The sequence below is a fragment of the Eublepharis macularius genome, chromosome 9 (assembly GCF_028583425.1).
Source record: "Eublepharis macularius isolate TG4126 chromosome 9, MPM_Emac_v1.0, whole genome shotgun sequence".
NCBI lineage: Eukaryota > Metazoa > Chordata > Lepidosauria > Squamata > Eublepharidae > Eublepharis > Eublepharis macularius.
The window spans coordinates 31,904,602-31,926,166 of record NC_072798.1 but is presented as its reverse complement, the minus strand read 5'-3'; the positions used below and the strand labels follow the sequence as shown (position 1 = coordinate 31,926,166).

General features: G+C 42.3%; 1 protein-coding gene across 1 annotated transcript; it reads left to right on the top strand.

The window, feature by feature from the left end:
• The first annotated feature begins 12,954 nt into the window (after nt 1-12,954).
• Nucleotides 12,955-20,453, top strand: MTERF2 (mitochondrial transcription termination factor 2). Its single transcript, XM_054989208.1, has 2 exons — nt 12,955-13,012; nt 19,234-20,453. The coding sequence occupies exon 2, from the start codon at nt 19,266-19,268 to the stop codon at nt 20,451-20,453; it is 1,188 nt and encodes a 395-aa protein (XP_054845183.1). The 5' UTR covers nt 12,955-13,012; nt 19,234-19,265.
• Nucleotides 20,454-21,565: the final 1,112 nt, after the last annotated feature.

Sequence of the window (21,565 nt, the reverse complement as noted above, 5' to 3'; positions counted from 1 at the left end):
CTCCCTGTGAATATGGGCTCTCTAAGTCAACGGGGGCCGTTCTGGTGCCCACGAACCGTTTCAGCAACGGAAAATGTTCATTGTGGTTCATGACTTCAGGATCGTTGTCGGCACCAAACCATGAACTGCTGATTCGTTAAATTTTTTTGGTTTGTGCCCATGTCTACTCATAATAGCCTTCTTGGGGAGTAGTTAAGAGGTTCCTTTCTCTAGTGGAAAAGCTGGTTGGATCCAACCCGCTCTTTCCCCTTTGTATGTTTCACTGGAAGCTATCACCTTTATAAAAGTTTGGAAATATCATGGATTGAAGTGCTAATTTCTGGGAATATGATGACTTAGGTATACTAATAATGCCATCCTAAACAGAGTCTTAAATGGACTTAAAAGAGTGTAACTCTTCTTAGGGTTGCTCTGTAAATTACTTATATAAAAGTAATTCAAAAATTACACTCTACTCTTCCACCAAAACATGATGTTTAGAGAGGTTTGCAAAATCGTAAAAAAGAGCAAATAAAAGAATAGTAGTATTCAATAAAAGTGCCACCAGAATAAACTTCATAGGCACATTTTGAAACTAAAGAGGTAACTAATTATAATTTAACTCACCAAACCAGCAACAGAAATAGCCATATCTACCATCACAAGGTAACCCAAACAATTTAATATTTAATGCCTAGACAGATTTTCCAGATTTCCCTGGTGACTAAAAGATATCCCTCCCCGAAATGGAAGGAGTTCCAGAATCAGGGTGCAACCACTAAAAAGGTCCTTTCTCCAGTTGTGATCCAGTTAAGGTCTGAAGGCAGGGGCAGCACCTGGAGAAGGATGTTTAGTGTTAGAGTCGTGTTTCTCCATTGCACAAAGTGAAAAGATAGTTCTTTCTAGGTTTTTGTGTATTATGGCAATGGATGTTTACCTAATTGGCAATTTGGCTGCCTACTGTCTATAGCCACTGTAGAATGTACCCTGAGTCACATCCACTTGGGAAACAAAACCAGTTACGCCTGAGCTGAAAGCATCCTAGATGGGGGGGGGGGAGGTTTAGAGACAGTTTGGAATTCATTGTGCTTAGAGTTGGATTATGTTTTATGGGATTGAAATGATGTTGCTGTGAACCTGGTACTACCTGTGAGCTTGCCTCTGCAACCCCTGTAGTACCTGCTCATCCTGTTCGTGTATAATTAAATGGATGATTACAACACTATAAATGCTCAGTGTACTCTCTTCTCAACAAAATTGACTCTATAAAGACTGTTCTGAATTTTCTACAACCCAGGGAAGGGGAAACAGGAAATAACAGCTTCCTGCATTTACAACTGAGAGCTTATTTGCTAAGCTAAAAAAGTCCTATCTGGCAAACTGGTACCTTGAGAAAATGCATGCTGATTTTTTTGCAAGTTCAGGAGTTTTGCTTTTGGTATGTAGACTGCACAGATAATGCTCATTGGTCCTGCAGTTGTGCCTATTTGTGGTGTGGATGGGCAGCAACAAGGTGTGTTGTTAACATAGTGGGCTGAAGTTGCAGACAAAAGTTGACCATGAAGGTTAGTGGTATATTGGATGCCATCCACCTCCAGCCCTTTCAGAACCTGCTTTGCAGACACTGATAAGATATTGGACCGGGGTAGGGGGGAACGAAAGGGGAGAGCTATCTTTAATAGACGTCTTCCCATTAAGAAGACTTCCCATGAATAGACTCTGCCTTCTTCAGCCCTGTACATGTGTCTGGACTGGAAGCAAAGATTAGCTTCTGGATACATACCAACAAATATGCTCTTCCATTCTCTGTCTTTTGATGTTGAGGCCTGTCCCCCACCCATTATGCATTATGGGATTACCATTATTTGAATGGTAGGACAATAAAGATGATGCAACGAGACACTTGCTATCAGCTGTCAAGAGACAGGGACTGAAGGGGAGATCGGAACTACACCTAATTAAGTTTTGCTACGTTGGATAGCCTCAGGAGGAGCCTGGAAGAAGAAATCCTGGGAACAGTGTCTCAAGCACTCAAAGGTGATGAGATAACCATTGGAACGGCCAGAAATTTCATTAGTATGCCTGTTATCCCTAAGAGACTCTCCCTTGTATTCTTAGGATGTCTTCTGGTTCTCCCCCAAAAGAGCTTTATTTATTAACCTTAGCAGATTGCTTACATCACCCAGCAGTCATGCGCAGACTTGGAACTACCCAACTCCAAAGCCTCTAGCTTTCACAGGCTGAATGTACTTCTGAGTCCCAAGAACTGTTCTCTTCAGGTACAGCTGGAATATACATCTGGCACCACCCACTTTTGCCTCAAAACTTTCCTTTTTCTGTGCCCCACCTGCTGTTCCTATAACTGAAGACCAAATCCTTCCCCAAAGTGCACTTTTTCTCTGCTTTGAGACTATCGTGAGAGCTGCTTATATATCTGTCTGATGTATCCTCCTTGGATTTAGTACCTGTCTGGTCTGGATCTTCCTCACTGATGCCACATCTATCTCATTTTCTCTTACACCTCTCACTCCCCCTTTTCTGCTTTTCTGTCTGAGTGGAGTGACTTGCTCATACCTGGAATTCCTGTCCAAATCTGCCACCACCACTCCCAGTTTGATAATGGATTTTAATTTAATTTGGGCTGTCTATATGTTCCTTTATCTCCTCCAAACCAGTCCAAAAATTCTTCTTACCGGTGTATGTTGCTTTGAATGTTTTTAGGGTTATTGTATCTGGGGAAGTATGAAAGAGTCTCATTCCCCAATACCTTTTGCTTTTGCCAGTATTAAAATCTAAGCTTGAGGGTACCATGTGAGTCGGCAGAGAAGAGGTAGATTCCCCACATGGGTCTTCTGAGACCCCAGTGTTTTAACTATGGGTTTCATTTGAATGGTAGGACAATATTCATACAGACATATCTGTAGGGAACTGGCCAACCCCAACTCCACCACAGCACCACTTTTAAGGCCTGCCCCAACCAGGGGCCCCACCTCTTCCCAGCCTCTAGCCCAAGGGCATGCCCTTCTCAGTTGAGACAGCTGCCCAGGCTTGCCAGAAAGTAGATGTCCAAGGTGTAATTTATCCTATAGGGCATTCTGGGGCACACTTCATTTCCCACCTTCCTTCAACATGGGCCCAGGTGAGTGGGCCTCTGGTCAAGACCAAGCTCTCCCTAGCCCCATATCCCCACCCCCACCCCCACCCCCAAAATCAGGGAACTGCTGGCCATGTCTGGTCTTGGTTACAGGAACTTATGTGCACAACTGCCTATACTAACAATTCTCACATCATAAAAATCTTTAACTCCCCCCCCCTTTCATGTGTGGCACAGAGGAGCTGGCACATTTGTACATAGTAGTGGGCTCTTCATTTTCAGCTCTACTAATTAGTTTGTGGAACACATTAATCTGTGACTAAACTTTAATTCATTAATCTACCAATTATATTGAATATGTTTGCAGTCCTCAGGCATGAATGTGAATGCAGTCTCTACAAGGTCACTTTGCAAAAGTCTCTCAGCTTCAATATCTGTTTGTAATGTGGAAACACTAGTGATCTGGTTTGCAGGGTTGTTGTTGCAGTGAAGGGCACAAAGAAATGATGTGCCTTGCCCTGAACCCTAAGGAAAGGAGGAATTATATGTATTATGTGACCAACTCCGTGCCTTGGGCAATGGTGACCTATAAAATACTTGTTTATACCCTTCATAAAGACATTATAAAAAACCTGTAGTCCCAGTATTGCACCTATGGAAATCTGTTGGAACACTGTTGTAATCAGAAGCGACTACAATACATTTTTAGAATCTATAGACAGATCTTATACTAATGTTCTTGAAATAAATATTGATGGGAATCAGCCTTTGTTCCTAGTTCTATATTTTGGAGCGGATCCTACCCAAGATGATTAAGGGGTTAGAGCACGTTGCTATGAGGAAAGGCAAAACAGCCTTTTCAGTTTAGAAAAAATGATGACAGGGAAGCTTGATAGAGGTTTATAAAATAATGTGTTGGGCAGAGAGAGTGGATAGAGAGACGTTTTTCTTCCTCTCCCTAAATACTAGACCTCAGGTTGTCCAATGAAGTTGAAGGGCAATAGATTCAAGATGGATAAAAGGATGTACTTACTTACTCAATGAGTGTTTAAAGTGTGGAATTCACTGTCAGAGGGTGTAATGATGACCACAAGCATAGATTGCTTTAAAAGTGTTTAGACAAATTTATGGAGGATAGCTTCATCAGTGGATACTAGCCATGGGGCTTAAATTCAGCTTACCGGTTGTCCACCAGTAGCAGGCAATCTCCCAGGGATTTGCCCAGTTGCGGGAGGTGGCAACCCCCCAGTGATAGCAACCCAGGAAAGCATGCACCAGGCGTACTCCCTGTGTGACGATATCACGTCCTGAAGTGACATCATCACACCAGCAATGACCGTACACCTGTGCTTTGTTGGGGCTAATTTTGGCCCCAAACAGGCCAGAATTTGCTCTGCACAAAGTGTGGGAGCATGCCCATGGCTGGTGTAATGACATCACTTCCTGGAAGTGATGTCATCATGCTTCTCTAGGAGCATCTGTGCATAAAGCTCTCCACTGAGCAAATTTTTAAGCCTTCCCCTAGCCTAAGGAGCCACTTAAGGAAGAGCCAATTAAGTTGGAGGAAGGCTCCTAAGGCCAAAGGAAGGCTCCTTTGTGTATGGTTGGATCCACCGTATCAGTTGGGGGAAAAGCAGTAAATGTTTATCTGAAGTTAAAGCTGTAGTTAAAGCAGTTTATCTGTAGCTAAAGCTAATTTACTAGTTAAATCAACTGTGCATACATCCCTACAAAGTATGAGTATGGTACAGAGCAGCATATATATCAGATTTTAATTTGAAAAAAGTAAGGTATTTCATGTAGATCTATGGATTCCATCTATGGAATATAGGAATGTTTCTGTTATCTGAAGTATGTTCCCAGAGACTGTACCCCAAGTCTGAAAATACCAGTCTCTTCAAAATAAAAATGTGGGATTCCATGCTCCATACTTCACCATTTCACAGGGAGTGCTTTTTCTGAAGTTCCGTATTTCAAGCTATGTCCAAACAGAAAATACATTTCTAGAGACTAGCCTACAGAACGGAAGAGTGTATGGTGTTCCCAAACACATATGTGATTAAGACAAAGTGTTAATAACTTGCTCTGCAAGAAAAAAACACCCCAAGGTACTGGAGGTAACATATTAGGAAGTTCATATTTGGCAGGAAACGAAGACCAATTATGTGAAAGGCTTGGCAACATACTCACTGTTCTCATCCCACCAATCTCCATAATGCCTTGTGCATGTGAGAGGATCTTCTTTGATGTGGAATGCTACTCTACCATGTTTCCTTTACTCATGCAAAGGAAGTCAGATTCCAATCCTTGGTAAGATGGCTGGTTGCTTTCATGAAAGCCAGAGATTCCAGAAGGATGGCTGAAGATCTACCAGGGTGCTGTATAACTAAAAGCTCTCCAGGGTACCAGCAGTGAACACTGGGGCAAATACTGGGGCAGTAAAACACACCTAACATGAGCATCAAATAAATGTGGCTTCGTTCTTCAAAGAGGTACACCAGCTGTCCAGGAACAAACCATTCGTTTAATTCTTATTCTTCTGTTTCTAAGGATTCAGAGCAAGTCACAACAGGATTTGATCCAAAGGTTTTTTTCTGCCAGTGGGATGGGTGGGGAGACTTTTGCTGAATCCCTCTCCTTCTGCAGATCCCACACGTCAGCCACACACACACCTATGTCATTCTTGAGGATCCCCTGTCCGTGAACAGCATTTTGGTGAACTCAGTGGGCTGGGTGGGGGGGTTGCTGGAAAAATTCTATTTCATGAGCAGAAATCCTTTATTGCAGCAGGACTTCCTTTGAAAGTTTATGGGTTTTATAACATTAAAAACACCACAGTAGAATGCACATTGTTGGCCACTATTTGAACTGTCTCTTCAATAGAACTGCTTCAGAAAAAATAATAAAACTGCCTGCATTCATGGCTCTGTCCTACGTATGCATCGCTTTTCCTTGGATGCCCACCTAAGGAGTTGTTAGAACTCTTTCAGAGGAATAGCCTGTCTCTTACAGTTTTGTGATGTTCTTCTGTTGAGTTTTTAAAACAGTAGTTTGGCAACCAGATTCTTGCTAAAACCAACATCCTTTATTCTTCAGCAGTTCTTTCCCATATCACACACAAAAACATTGGGAAGTCAACAAAAGGACAAACACAAGAGAGTACAAATAGAGAAAGTCAGGCCAGCCAGCCCCTGCCTCCTTTCACTGATGTCCTCAACATTACCTAGGAGTTTTATTTAGCGGCATGTATGGACTGTAAATGATTCTCTAATAGCAACATCATGTCTTGCATCAAGATGGGTGGGAGATTCATTACACAGAATGGGGTGGGTGGGAATACAACGAGTCTCCTGTTTGGAGGAAGTCCATGAGAGATAGTCAGAAAAAGCTGTGTCTTGCCAAAGAGAACTTCAGTTTTGAACTTAACTTTGTTCATTGCCTACAGTGAGAGGGCAAACAGAGGACTCCTGAAAAACCATGGCCTGTACCCAACAAGTTATGTTAAAATATTCCCTTAGCAAAATATGATGCAACTTGAAGAAAGAAAAGAAACATCAAAGCATCTAACGTCTTGAAAACCCTGGTGTGCGATAAACCCTGTAATTCATTAATCATATGGTTGTTGTTATGGCTTTACAGCAAGGTGATGGTAAAATTGCCAATATACTTTTAATTGCATGGTTCTGCAACTTAATATGTTTGCATTTCCAAGTTTCCCCTTAATTCAGTGTTTCCTGCATTTGCCATGCACTTTGCTTTTAGAATAATTAAACTCTACCCATCAAGCTCTTGATAATACTTTATCTTAATTTCAATTTTACCTCTAGTGAGTTTTTAAAAAGAGCATACTTTATTTTATTATATCGATATCCTCCTCTTCTTCCAAAGAGCTCGTGGTCCATCCACACCTTGTTTATCTTCACAACATCCTTGTGAGGTAGGATAGGCTGAGAAATAACTGGATTCAGAAAGGAAGTCCTTCCTATTTGCTTTGGTGTGGATCAGGAATGACTCTCTCAAACAAATGGGATTACATCGGTTAATTGGCCAAGAGCAGCCACTCCAGGTTTTTAGTAGTCCATAACAACAACTTCCCTTCTCTTTTCCTGCTGGGCACAATGGCTCATACTTAAGAACAGGGAAAGCTGACCAGGTCCTCTTACTGCTCTTTATTCCTTGTGAGTGCAAATGGATGACTAAAGCCTGCGTTGGGGAAGCTATATTGAGTTAAGTGACTCAAGGCCAATAGCAAAGCTTGGTATGAGCCTAATGTTGGGCTCATTTGTCCTGGCCTACATTACTGCCCAATTGGGGTTTTTTTGGTAAAAATTACCTATCAACTCTATATAGAAAACACAGAAACCAGATGCACAACACCCAAGCAAAGGCAGCATATCCTTCCTTGTGAGGCTTAAGATGTTGTTGTTAGCTTTAATGTGGTTTACTGGATTTTATATCAGTTTTAATGTTTTTTTAATATTATTATTTGCTTTGGGTCTTGAGATATTTGAGAGAAATGCAAGTTTGTAGATACATTAAATGAGCTAGCCAGCCAGCCATCCTGCCAGCCAACCATGGAAATGGATAAAACAAACAGCCGTCCTTGGGAAGCATTTTCTTCCTTATAAAATGTTGCCATGTTTCTCTGAGCAGATACCCCAGGGGCAGTGCTTACCTAGGGGTTTTGGGGGGAGGGGGGGAGAAAGAGCACTGGAGACCTGCTATTTTGTGATATTCGCCTTATGAACAAGCACGTGGAGGTAAAGAGGCAGTCCTACAGGGCAGCTGCCAGCTGAAGTGGCCACCTCCCTAAGCTGCACCGTCTCCTAGTGGAATTCTGGATTAAGTTCAACTTGGTGCTGACCTTTAAAGCCCTTAGCGGACTGGGAACAACATACCTGAAGAACCACCTCTCACCATATGTTCCCTGGAGAGCCCTTTGTTCAGCACATCAACATCTGCTGGTGGTCCCGGGCCCAGGGAGGTTCGTTTTGCCTTGACCACGGCCATGGCCTTTTTGGACCTAGCACCAACCTGGTGGAACTCTCTCGTACCTGACAGGATTTATCATCTCTCTGCCAGGCCTGCAAGACGGAGTTGTTCCACCAGGCGTGTGGTGGTTGAGGTGAGCGTCCTCCTCCCTCAATCAGCCCCCCACCAGGAAGACAGGATCCCCCCTGATCTGCTGAACATCAAACAGCTTGCCACCCGCCCCCATAGGTTTCCTGTATATAGAGGGATTGTGCAATAAGAGTGCTGCAATGTTTTTACTGAATGTATTTTAATTATCATGCTACCTGTTTTATATTTTTTTCTGTGATCTGCTCTGAGCCTGGTTTGCAGGGAGAGCAGAATACAAATGTAATAAATAAATAATAATGGATGCTTGGACAGATCCCTTTTCTAACAATTAATGCTCCTTGAGGAGATACCTACTGTAACTAAGAAAAATTCTGGGGTTTTGTCATTCTGGTTTCCCCCCGCCCCCAAGTATGCTATTTTAAGCTAAGTCCATAGACCCATTCACAATAATCAGATTCCAAATTCAAAACAATTTATTAGGTTCTTCCACCACTGGCAAAAGATTTAAAGTGCTGTATCTACTCTACTGATGTGAGTAGAAAGGTCGTCACTTATCTTAGTGGGTTCTAAATTTTATCCATTTCCTCCTTCGTTATCAATTTGTTCTGCCAAATATCTGTTTGTTATTCAACACTTTTCCATAGCAAGGTGCTGATTTGAACCTGGGTCTAACCACTGGCTCACAGGATCAGAATTCTCATATTCAGGGCTCATTTTGAGGGGGAACGCGCAGGAACGCAGTTCCGGCCATTCCCCAAAGAGGTCACATGTCAGATGACCCCTTGGCCTTTTGGGGCCCGTTTCAGCCTGGATTGGGGCTGAAACAGCCTAGATCAGGCCTCTGACAGGTGGTGGATCACTCTCCCACTCAGCAGCGGCCTGATCCTGACCATTTTGGGCCCCTTTTCGGCCATTTTCAGCCCCTTTTTGCCATTTTGGGCCCAATTTCGGCCCTGAATGCCCAGGATTGGGTCCAAAACAGCCAGCATAGGTGATGTCAGAGGGTGTGGCATATGCAAATCAGTTATGCCAATGACACACTTCTGGCGATGTCAATGGGCGTGGCATATGCTAATGAGTTCCTCCAGCTCTTTTTCTACGAAGTGATCCCTGGTCATATTCATAAAACCTTATTCTTACTGACAAAACCTGTACATGGTACTGTCTCTCTTTCCTTTCTTTCAGATCCCTCCTCAAAATAGCTCTTCAGCTTTACCATGTAAGACCTTCCCCTCAACTGAAAATTAAAATTATCTATACATTAAATTTTCAGAAGTTTGAAACAGTTTACAAACATATTTAAACAATAACCCCAAAAACATACCATTGAGCTAAAATACAACAGATACATACATTCACACACAAACACATGCATGCACACACAAATGAAACCAAAAATCAACAGAAGGGAGCCAAACACCCACACAGAACACTGCAGTTGAAATACAACAATAATTCAAACACATTCAAAATTGAGCAATAAAGTTTTCACCTGGCTCATGAATCAGATGAAAGGCATCAACTAAACTTCTGGGAGGAATGCATTCCATAGACATGGTCTCACCATTGAGAAGGCCTTATCTTAGCTCAAGGGGCAGGGATACTCAAGAAGAAAGGCCTCCTCACAATTTCCCAGTGGGTGGGCATATTCATACAAAAGTAATCAGTCCTTCATATACCTTGAACACAGGTCATATAGCACTTTCATGGTCAAAAACCAGAAAGAAACTGATAATGTAGTTCTTTTTTTAAAAACGTACTTTATTTTTAAACACAAATTACACATACAAAGTAACAAATATATGTAAATATGAGTAAGTATGAATAAATTGCTATTAATTATCCATATGGATAATTATTTTTCTCCAAGAAGCTATATTCTTCAAAGGTCTTCTTTTTAAATATGCAGTCAGTCTAATCATGACGAACATGTCTTTTAGTTTATCCTGCCACTCTTTTTCGCTTGGGAGAGATTTTTTCCCTTCCAATATCTGGCAATATCTAGTATATGTGCAATTGTAACAGCATATAAGAGTAATTGTTGAATAGCAACTGGAATACTCACGACATAATGCAACAACAGTTCAGATATATATTTTGTCCTAAAGTTGATACCTAAAGAAATGCTGGCAACAATCATTTTCCAATATTTTACAGCTCGTGGACATTGCACCGCATATGACAGAAGAAAGCCCAATGTAGTTCTTTTAATATAGGAGTAACACGGTCTCTGCAGTATATATCTATTAATATCCTAGATGAAATATTTGAAATCCCTGAGGTCTTCAAGAGGTCAGCAAAGGCAGCCCAACACATTTCACATGACATCTAAGAAGTCTTGATGTGGTGGCACCTGGGAAATGATCTCACTTTGGGCCAAGCTACACATGACGAATGACACTTGAACGGCAAGTGGATTGAGTGGAGGGCAAGTGAACAGGGAGAAATACACTTGCCATTCAAGTGTCATTCGTCATGTGTAGCTTGGTCCTTTGTTCTTGGTGCTTCTGGAAGCCATAGTTTCCAGTAATCCCTAGAGTGATGTGGCATCACAAGCAAATGGCAAGCCTAACCACAACTGTGAAGCCACAGAAGTTTCTGAGCTATGTCCGGGCCTAAAACTCAATTTAAACGGGTGTAGAAAATGAAGTCTGAATATGGTTTAACTGCATATGCTCCCCTTCTTCCTTTCATCCCATTCCCTTTCCCTGTTGTCTCTCCTATTGCCAAAATTTAGAATGTAAATCCTAAAGGCTTATCTTCTTTGAAGATACTAAATTATTGTGTCATTTAATGGTGCTATATAAACTATGTAACAAGACTTCTGACTTAACATTTTAATAAGTCATTATGAATTTATTTGTGACTGTGAAGCCAATTATTGGCATAAACAAGATTCATTTATTTAAAATATGTATATCCTACCCTATATCCTGAGAGTAAAGGTGGGTAATATAAAACAATGTAATGGTCCATCAACAAGATAAAATCTCACAAGATGAAAACCAACACGCAAGACAAAAACATAACCGGATCTGCCAAAAAGAGTTTACCCTCCACTAAATGCCCTCTGAAATAAATCCATTTTATTATGTACCAACATAATTTTTAGTCCAGCATTCTTACTGAGACTCAAGGCCAATTTCAATAAACTGTTTGGATTTTTTTTTCTTGACATCCTGAATAGTGAAAGGAAAATATTGCATCTATTTGTTACCTGGAAGCAACCTTGAAAAGGCAGTCGTGGGTTTATCTGTTTTTACAATGATACTAAAAATGTTGTTTGTCTCAAGTCGGTTCCCTTGTGAAGATTAGTATGGTGCAATTGAAAGTGGAAGAATACGAGTTTTTTATGGCATACACTGTAGTAGTCAGTGCTAATTTTCATTTCTAATCATAGGAATGTGGGATGGTGGTAAGGAAGACAGAATTACGTATAGCCTAATCCTATGCATAATAGCTGGTGTAGTGTAGTGGTTTAGTGCCCGACTAGGGCCTGGGACAACTGGCCTGAAACCCCTGCTTTGACAGGAAAGCTCACCAAGTGACCTTGCACCCATCACAATCTCTCTGCCTAACCTACCTCACAAGGTGATGGTGGTTGCTTGGAGGAGGCGAGAAGATGTGTTTTACACATTCTGCAGAATGATACTACTGAGGGCACCATCCTGACCTTGTCTGGTAGATTATTCCAGATGGAGGCCACCATGAAGAACGCTCAGGTACAGGTAGTTGCTAATCTTACCTGTTTGCAAGGTGGCTCCTTCAAAGGGCCTTGCTTAGATGAATAAAGCTGAAGTTGCAGTGGAGCATATCAGGAGAAGAAATCCTCAGACTTGTGGGTCTCAGGACATGAAGGATTTTATAGGTAACAACAGCACTTTGAATTGAATTGACAGACACTTGTCAGTAACCAGTGGAAAGACTGCAGCAGAGGCGCACTCTGCATCCTCTGCCTAGCTCCTTACAGTAAACAAGCCCTATCATTCCTGTATTATCTGAAGTTTCCAAATTGTCTTGAAGGGTGATCCCATGTCGATCAGCTGGGTTGAGGTAGGGAGCCCTCCTGTTTGCCAGATGGAGATGGAAGAAAGCATAATACTGACCAGTGCCGGGAGGGCGTAGATAATGGTTGAAAGAAGGGGGCAGGGCTTGAAAAGATTTTAATCTCACTTTCTCGACAAAGATCACCAATACAATACCTTCTCTTGCCTCCCTTCCCTCAAAGTATGGTTGCAAGCTCTGGCTTGCAAAATTCCTGGGTATTTAGGGATGGTGTCTGGGGAGAGGGAAAGGAGCTCAGCTGGGATGTGATGCCATGCCATAGTGTGTCCACCCTCCCAAGATGCCACCTCATCCAGAAGAATTGATCTCTGTAGTCTGGAAATCAGCTGCAATCTTGGAGGGGGAGGGGGGACGACTCCAGGTCTCACCTGGAGCTTGGCACCCTTAACGCCCCCCAACCATTCCATAGCAGAAACTTGAATCTCTAGTTGCTTAAGAGCACCAAAGTGTAGGTTTTTGTAATGCAACTTCGAGTTCAGAGATCGCGTTACTTCTCGATCCTGCAGCCTGCTGTGATTTTTTTAAAAGTACTTAGGGAGATCTGAGCAACTCCTTAACTAGGACATTTTGGAAGCCTTTCATTCATAAGGTCGCCATAGATCGGAGGCGAATTGACGGCACTTAAGACACACACACACGTAGGGAGAGCGAGAGTTGCGCCTGGTTATACCAGCAGCCACACCGAGTTGCAAATGGTCTGACCCAACACTCCCCCCATCCCACACTTTGGTACAGCCAAGCCCGCCGGAAGGCGACCGAGAAGCTGCTTCGTTTCTGCTGCCGCCTGCCTGGGTAAGAGGTGGCTGCTCTTTTGCAGGGAGTGGGGAGCGTCGGTCGCCCTTTGATGCTGGGAAACCACGGAAGAGCTCTATGCGGGAGGCGGGACCGGGCATTTCAAGGTCATCCTCCGGGAGGATCCAAGCACCGTCTTTTCGGCTGCACAGGCCCAACCACGCATCTCCGGAAGATGAATCTTTTAGGAGCTTCGGCAAGGGACAGGAGGGGGTTGAGCTCTTAACCGGGGCGGCGGGGCAGGGTTGCCAACCTGGAGATCTCCAGAATTACAACTGGTCTCCAGACTACTGAGATCTGTTTTCCGGGAGAAAAAGGCTGCTTTGAAGGGTGGACTGTACTCCAGGATCCACCCACCAAATCTCCAGAAGTTTCCCCAGCCAGAGTTGGCAACCCTGTTTCGTCGTGTCACAAGGCTTCTGTTCCTTTGCCCTTAAAAGAAAATACCCTGCCCTGTTCCACAAGTGCTTGCTTGGCTTGATTCGAATCCTGCCTTTTCGTAGAGGGAGGTGTCTATCGCCCCTTCTGTTTCGTCCTCACAACAACCTTGGGAAGTGGGTTAGGCCAGAAGAGTGACTGATTGGCCCAAGCTTTCAATCCAATCCTATGCAGAGCAATCCTAGTCTAAGCCTATTGAAATCAATGAGCGTAGACTCTTTTTAGGACTGCACTGTTTGTTTCATAGCACAGTTGGGGTCTGAATTCAGATTGGACTTGCTGCGAAGCTGGCCAAGTGCATTCCATTTATGCTCGCAGAAGATTGCAGCCTTAAGCCCCCAAAGGTCATATTGTTCTTGATTTTTTATTCCAGAAAAGTCTATATAGCACATTAGCTTTTAGACAAAAATTGTAAAAGTTAACAGAACAGAATAAAAAGAAGAGAATTATTCTTGAGTTTTTAAAAAATGAAAACATTTTTAAATAGCATAAATTTAAATAGCATAAATTTTAAAAAACAAATTTTAAAATGCTGAAATTAGGTTTACTTCTTAATTATCTTAATACTGTATTAATGGTGATGATTCAGTTTTCAAGAACAGCTGGAATATATTTGACAACAGCCAGAGTGGTTTGAATTTCATTCCCAGACAGGTGACTGAATTTTGATAATAATCTGAACGCTCAGGGTATTTTTAAGAAAGGGGGTTATCAGGAAGATAACCATGTGGAGTGTTAGAGAACCTACCATGTTATTTGAACCTAGGCAGATCATGAAAGGGAAGGCAGGAAGGTTTACATTAGTGTTTCGTTCTCGTGGTCCCTTCTTGCATGCCCAGGGTAAGGCCAATCCCCACCTTGGGGTCAGGTAGCAATTTTCCCCAAGCCAGTTGGCTAGGGATCCTGATGGTGCTTTGCTAACATCTGGGCATGGAGCAGGGGTCACTGGGGGTGTGGGGAGGGGAGGTAGTTGTTAATTTCCTGCATTGTACAGAGGGTTGGACTAGATGACCTTGAATGTCCCTTCAAACCCTATGATTCTATATAGGTTTGAAATTGGTATACATTAAAATGGACCAAGAAGAAAAAAGTGGTGAGATAAGGAAATAGTAAAAAAATGTACATATTTATTTTCAACAAAATGTGTTAAGGACAGAAAGACAGAATGCAATGGATAGCAAATTCCTTTGCCATCTGTTATAAGAGGTTCCCAGTCAAGTAGTCCCTAGTCCCAATCAATAGAAAAATCTAGTTCTACAATTTTGGAGTGTAACAGCTGGCTCCAAGCACTAACTAAAGAATCAGAGTGCAATTAGAGCAAAAGGGGAGGGAAAGCTTCTGAGAGATGGAAAAATTAGTCTGAATTTTATGGCAGCAAAGTAGGCAGAGGCAGGGAGCTGTTTCGTATTAGCTTCTAGTCAATAATAATAGTAACAACAACAACATTCGATTTATATACTGCCCTTCAGAACAATTTAATGCCCAATCAGAGCGGTTTACAAAGCATGTCATTATTATCCCTACAACAAAACACCCTGTGAGGTGGGTGGGGCTGAGACAGCTCCAGAGAACTGTCAAAGAACTGATGATGCCATACATCTAGGAGTACCGAACAAGGCTTTAAAAAAGATGACTTCCATATAGGACCCAAAAGCTTGGATCCAAAAGGGGACCCCATAAATGTTGGCCTGTAATTTCTACCCTATGTCCCTTGTTAATAAATAAATGATAATAATATAGAGGAGCACTGTTTAGATTTAGACAAAATTTATTTGGAGTTATGATAGTTTATGTGAAGAGATTTGGCAGCATATTTGACTGAAAAGGTTTTTAAGGCCCATTGCACACCCACTGCTGAGAAAGCAAGTAGAACAGCAACGCTGGCATAAAGAGAAGGGACTGTCAGTTTAGAGGCATGTAAGCCATCCACGGTAACTTTCAGAGGGTGATCGTAGAGGCCAAGATTTTAGGGCCAGCAACAACCCTGGCGTACTCTCTAGTAGCTATAATTGGGCTGGATAAATAGCCCTGATAGTTGTATTGCACCCTCAGCTTGAATGGAACATAGAAGATGCTTAGTTAGATTTAAGAGCCTAGGTGGTCTTGAGGTGGCCTCCAGTTTCTTCCATAATCGCCTGCACAATGGGGAATTCAAATGCTGCTTGCAGATCAATGAAAGCAGTATATAGTTTCCTTTCCTTTTGCAAGGTATACTTTTCAGCCAGGTGGGCAAGAACAAGAGCATCGTGCCAGGCCCCCTCCCCCTTCCCAAAGCCTACCTGTTCAAAGTCTAAGTTGGCAGAATTCTTCATCTAAGTTTCCAGTCATAGGAGTAAAGGGTCACCATATAATAATCTTCATCTTGTGAATGTGTTCATTTTTAAATGTCATGGATCTTCTGTATTTAAAAAGGCCGAAACTCAGACTTCTGCCTTTAACAGCTGCACAAACAGCAGTTTATTAGATTTTTTCCCCTGCTGTGTGATGATGCAAGTATTGGGAAAGCTGCACCTGCTGAGAGCAGTTGTTAATTATTACAGTTAAATTTAGCTGTCAGATATATTGGGAAGAGGGGTGAAAAATGTAGTAATTTAGTAAATACATTATGCTCACCCAGAAGCCCAATGGAGATAGCTGTGGTTATTTGGCAATTTTTGAGGGAAAATACGAACAAAATAACTTCTTTTGAAGGGTTACTATTTATTTCTTAATTTACAGCCTACTCTTTTCACAAAGACTCAAGGCGGATTAGAAAAGCTAAAAACCAAAGCAGTGTGGATTGGGTTACTATAGTCTAACCTCAAGGTTACTGTATCTGGGATAAACGTGATCAGATCAGTTGGCGTGGGAGGGTGGCTCAGTGGACGATCCTTGCGTGGAGAATATCTCAGGTTCAATCCCAACCATTTCTAGTTAAAAGGATCAAGAAGCAGGAGATGTGAAAGACCTGTACCTGAGAGAGCTCCTGTCTGAGTAGACAGTATTGACTACGATGGACCAAATGGTCTGGTTCAGAACAAAGGAGCTTCATGTGTGTTTATGTGAGGTGGGGTATCGAGCCTCCCTGCCCAATGGAAGAAAGCATTTTTCACAGCTGAATTAACTTGCTTTTCCAGCAGTCATGCTGAGTATAATCCCAGACACCTCTTCATTGGGTCAGCAGAGCCCCAATGAATGTGGGAAGCACAACAGCATTCGTGACCTCATTTTTTTCAACTGGCATCACCTCCAAACATCTTGTCACTCTAAGGCTTGCCACTGAACACAAATCCCCCTTTGCTTGAGCTCTGTCTGTTTAAGCCGCCCATCCCACATTCCAGAGGAACTATATTCCAAAAAACTGAGAGCTTATGTTCTATTACCCCTTTGCTGGTACAGCTCCTTCCGTCAAGATGTTGGTGGTGCAGAGCAAAGAATCGGCTCGCTCCTCAATGATGGCTTATTTTTGAACTCTAAAAAGAAAATGTTTGGTCTCCTTTCACATGTAAGCACTCCACATATCTGCCTAGGTCTAGTGGATCTTGGAAAGGTAAACAAAACACAAAAAAGCAAGATCTTAAAATACTACCAAGGTGGCTGCCACATTCACAGCCATCATAATAAATCCATGTATAATGCTTGTTTGCAGTGTCCATGTTCTATTCTACCTTCCCTTACTTCATGTATGGATGCTGAATAGAAGCTTCTTGATTTGCCATGATGTCAGAATCAGGATGCCTGGGCAACTTGGGGAGTGTCTCCCCCCCCCACCAGGATTCTAAACCTGGATTCAGATTTAGAATCCTGGTAAGTAGAGCAGAAACTTTGCATCTGGACATCATGGGAAATAGGAATGTGGTCCAAGGTGCACCAGCCAGGAAGCTTTCTATCATAACTATGCAATGTTTGTTCCCCAGTAAAAACAGAGGCTTGTCATAAGATCTGAATACAGCAGTGGCAGTTTTAAGGAGATGAAAAATCATGATTCTACTGCAGGAAGTGTGGAAAAGGTTGCCAGAATATAACTCAAAGAAGATGGCTTTTCTTACAACTTTACTGATGCAGTCTGTGAGGTTGCTGCCACTGCCATCGCACTCCATTTCTTCCTGGTTTCTGTTGCTCAACTTTCCAGGCTGCTGAACCTTGCAGGACTTTGCTCTAGAGCTGACTAATGAGGAGGGTAATCTACAGGCTCCAGAAAGGAATGGGGCAGAAGGTGTAAGGATAGCATCTTCACCTGCTACAGTGCTGTTCTACAGAATTGTTTTTATAATATTTTGTATTCCTTGATTAACTGAATAATCTCTCTCACACCTTTAATCTGTTTAGATCCACTGCATTATTCTTTTACTAGGCCTATTTGCTGTTAGATTCAGATATTTTTATTATACTTAGTAATTTGCTTGCTGATTAACTGAATAGTTCTTATATTTATAATCCACCTTGAGTCCCAGTGATGAAGACAGACTAATAAATGAAGCTAATCATAATGGCCTTAAAAATAAAATTGGATTCTTGGATTGCATCTTGGCATTTTCAGGATTTCAGGTTGATAATTTGTCTTTGAAATACAAGGTATGACTAAATGTTTTTAGTAATGGTGTACTCGCTTTTCAGTTTAAATAAATTTTGCAGAACTTGAAACACCGGGCGATACGAAGTGCTGCTTTCATGTTTCATGGAAAAATTGGAGCAGCTGCCATTAATGTACTAACATACATTTTGCCAGTGCTTAATACTTCTTTGTATGCAGTTGAAAGAGAAATCAGAGAGACTACTTACAGTTTCTTCCATTCTATCTGCTAGTGAAGAGTGATTTCTTTCTGAAAATTTATTGTTGAAAAGAACAGGTGTGAACTGTCCGGGGTCTGAGGCACAGCCCCCAGCCTCGCTGGGATGTTTCCCAGCTGCCCCAGCCAGCCATCAGAGCCAGAACCTGCCTATGCCAGGAAAAAGGGGCAAGGGTCCAAGGCCCCAGGGGGCTGAAAGGGGCAGGGCAAGGCCAGCTAGCCCCACCGTCCAGGGAGAAGGCAAGGGCAGGGGAAATAGTGACCCAGCAGCTGCCCAAGCAGAGCCCTTACCTGATGAGGAGAAGCAGTCCCAACAGCCCAGAACCACACCCCAGCCTATACACCAGCTAGAAGGCAATAGCCAGGCCCAGGGAGTGCCAGAAGCCAAGCAACCTCAGGTGGAGCTGCCACAGGCATTCTGGGGGAGGAGCTGGGCAGGCAGCCAAGGGACTGCAGCTGGACCTGCCTTCAGCAATCAGCAGAGTCAGGGAGGCTTGGCAGCCAGGCAACACAACTCAGCTGGTGCCAGTCAGTGGAGCCAGATCAGCTACCCCAGCTGCAACTACTTGGGGCAGCCCAGATCCAGGCTGGAAGAAGGGTGGGGCGGGGCAAGGAAACCCTATAAAGGATGGCTGGGAAGAGCTCTGGGGTGGTGGGTTTGAGTAGGAGTGATGCAGAGTGAAGGCAAGGAGGAGAGTGGATGAAGGAGGAGGAGATGGCAGAGACCAAGGGGAGTGAGTGGCACAGGTTGAGCGGGCCAGCGAGTGGAGTGAGAGGGAGTCTGGGTGATGTATACCACCCCTCCATCCACAGAGCAGGGTCCCGCAGAATCCCTGGCCCCCCTGTGACGTCAGGAGCAGACCGCCCAGCCCAGCGGTGGCTGCAGCAAGCCCTGACATGAACATCTCTGCTAAATAAGTAGTGATGATTCTGTTAAAATAGCAGATTTGGTTTTCTTACATCAGCAAAACATAGCATAAAATTCAAATTGATTTATTCCTTTTTCTCTTACAGGCCTTTTTTCAATATAGTGCTCCATTGCAAAAATGCAAAGTGGAATGGCCCACACAGCTTCAAGTCTACTTATGCACTTGACAGCTAGGTATCAGCCCTGTATACTGTTGCCTGCTCTCTCAGCCTTGCAGAAAAAAAACAGAAATTTTTTACAGCATTTCAAATACGCAACAGAGGTGACTTCAGAAGGGGAAAACAAAGCTACAGCTGAGAGCCTCTATGAGTTATCTGTGGATGTAAAGAAGATATGTCGGCTGAAGCCCTGGGTGCTGTGGAAAGAAGTGACATATGCCAAAGAAACAGCTAAGATTTTGCGAGAAATGGGAGCCGACAGGAGTGACATAACATATATTTTTGAATGCTGTCCAGAGGCAATCCTTTGTAGGCCTGCAAGTATCAGTTGTCAGAGAGACCTGTGGTTGTCTGTCTGCCCAAATGAAAAACAATTGGTGGAATTAATAAAACGCTTCCCAGAAACCTTTTTTACAGTTGAGCACTATGAAAAACAGAAAGGTAACATCAGATTCTTTAAAGATTTGGGCCTAAAAAGTACGATTATCAGTAGACTTCTAACAAGCGCCCCAGACATCTTTTACAATCCTGTTGAGAAGAACAAGCATATGATAGAAACCTTGCAAAATAGCTATCTATGTCTAGGCGGTTCACAAGAGAATATGAAAACTTGGCTGCTGAAATTACTGAGTCTAGACCCATTTATTTTGTTAAAAAGCTCTGCTGCTGTCCAAGAAAACTTGAAGTTTCTTCAGAAGAACCATTTCACAGATTCTGAAATTTTAAGTCTCCTATCCAGGCTCAAAGGGTTTATTTTTCAGCTTAACCCAGTCGCTATGCAGAACAGCATGTTGTACTCAAAGAATGTTTTCAAATGCAGCGATCAAGAATTAAGAGAGCTCATAATAAAATGTCCTGCCCTTCTTTACTATTCTGTTCCAGTTCTGGAAGACAGGCTTGAGGGACTGTTGAAGGCAGGGATTTCTGTAGGCCAAATAAAGGACACTCCTGCAGTATTAGAACTAAAAACAGAAATAGTGCAATATAGAATTAAAAAATTAGATGCTATAGGATACAATATAAGAAGTGGAACTCTAGAAAATGTGAATGGGACAAAAAAGGAATTTGAAGCCACATACAGAAAATTACAAGCAAAAAGAGAGAGACCACTATTTAATCCTGTTGCTCCTTTACATATTGAAGACTGATTTATGCTTACATTACCTTTTGGTAGAAAAAAGAAATTATCATGATAATGTTCTCACAACTGCAATAAATGTATAAGTGGTTTTGATTATAAAAGATAGATCAATATTTTTGTAAATCTAGACCCAAAGAACTAATTTTAGACAAAAAATATTCACATCACTGGAGTTCTGTTACAGTTATTGTCTGATGTGTAATGATGTTTGTATTTCAGGTGCCAAGCAGCTCCGTGCAGAGCACGTGCTTTGCATGTATGATGTCCCAAGTTAATCCTTGGTACTTCCAGATAAAAGGTTATTGGGCAGTAAGGCTAAGAAAGTGTTCTCTTGGGTCACAATCAGAGGTGCTGCTAGACAGGGTAGACAGCGTTGGGATCCATTACTGAGTTCAGTATAGGTGGCTTTTGCATTTGAGAATGGATTTTAGTTGTGCATTTTTAAAGAGAATCTGCATTTTTTACTGTTAGTATGGAGGTTGTCTTGGAAACTACAGCTAGGACTTGCAGGGCATAATTTAAGAAAAAAATCATAGAAACACTACTTTGCTTGAAACAATTTCTATGTCCCAAATCCTCTATAAAATCTAAAACAGAATGTGGCTTTTTAAACCATGCCAGCAACAGGAATTTATCACTGCTGTGTGTCTGCACAGCAGTCTTTTTTTTTAAATATACGAAGATGCCATGGAGAAGTTGATACCCCCAGAGGATAGCCTGCCCACGATACAATCATGGGGATGTATGGAGACAGGGCATTCAGTGTCATTCCAGCCCTCTGCCTTGCAAGTTTTGGATCAGAAGACCCTGAAAAGGGACTCATAACATCCAGAGGAATTCTAGAGAAAAAGAGCAGGGAGTCTTCAACCACCCCCACCTCTCATATGATGTATTTGAAATATGACATATGACAACTTCACTGGCTTGAGAACAAAGGATGTGGACAGGTCACATATATCTCTTCACCATCAACAGCTGTCTTTCTATCGTCGGGGAACAAAGAATAATATTTTAGACTTAGATATCTTTATTTTTTTATTAAACTTTGTCTGCATGCCAACTTCCTAAAATGAACCAGGAACTCTGCCTGAATTATGTACAATTTTAATTTTTATACCT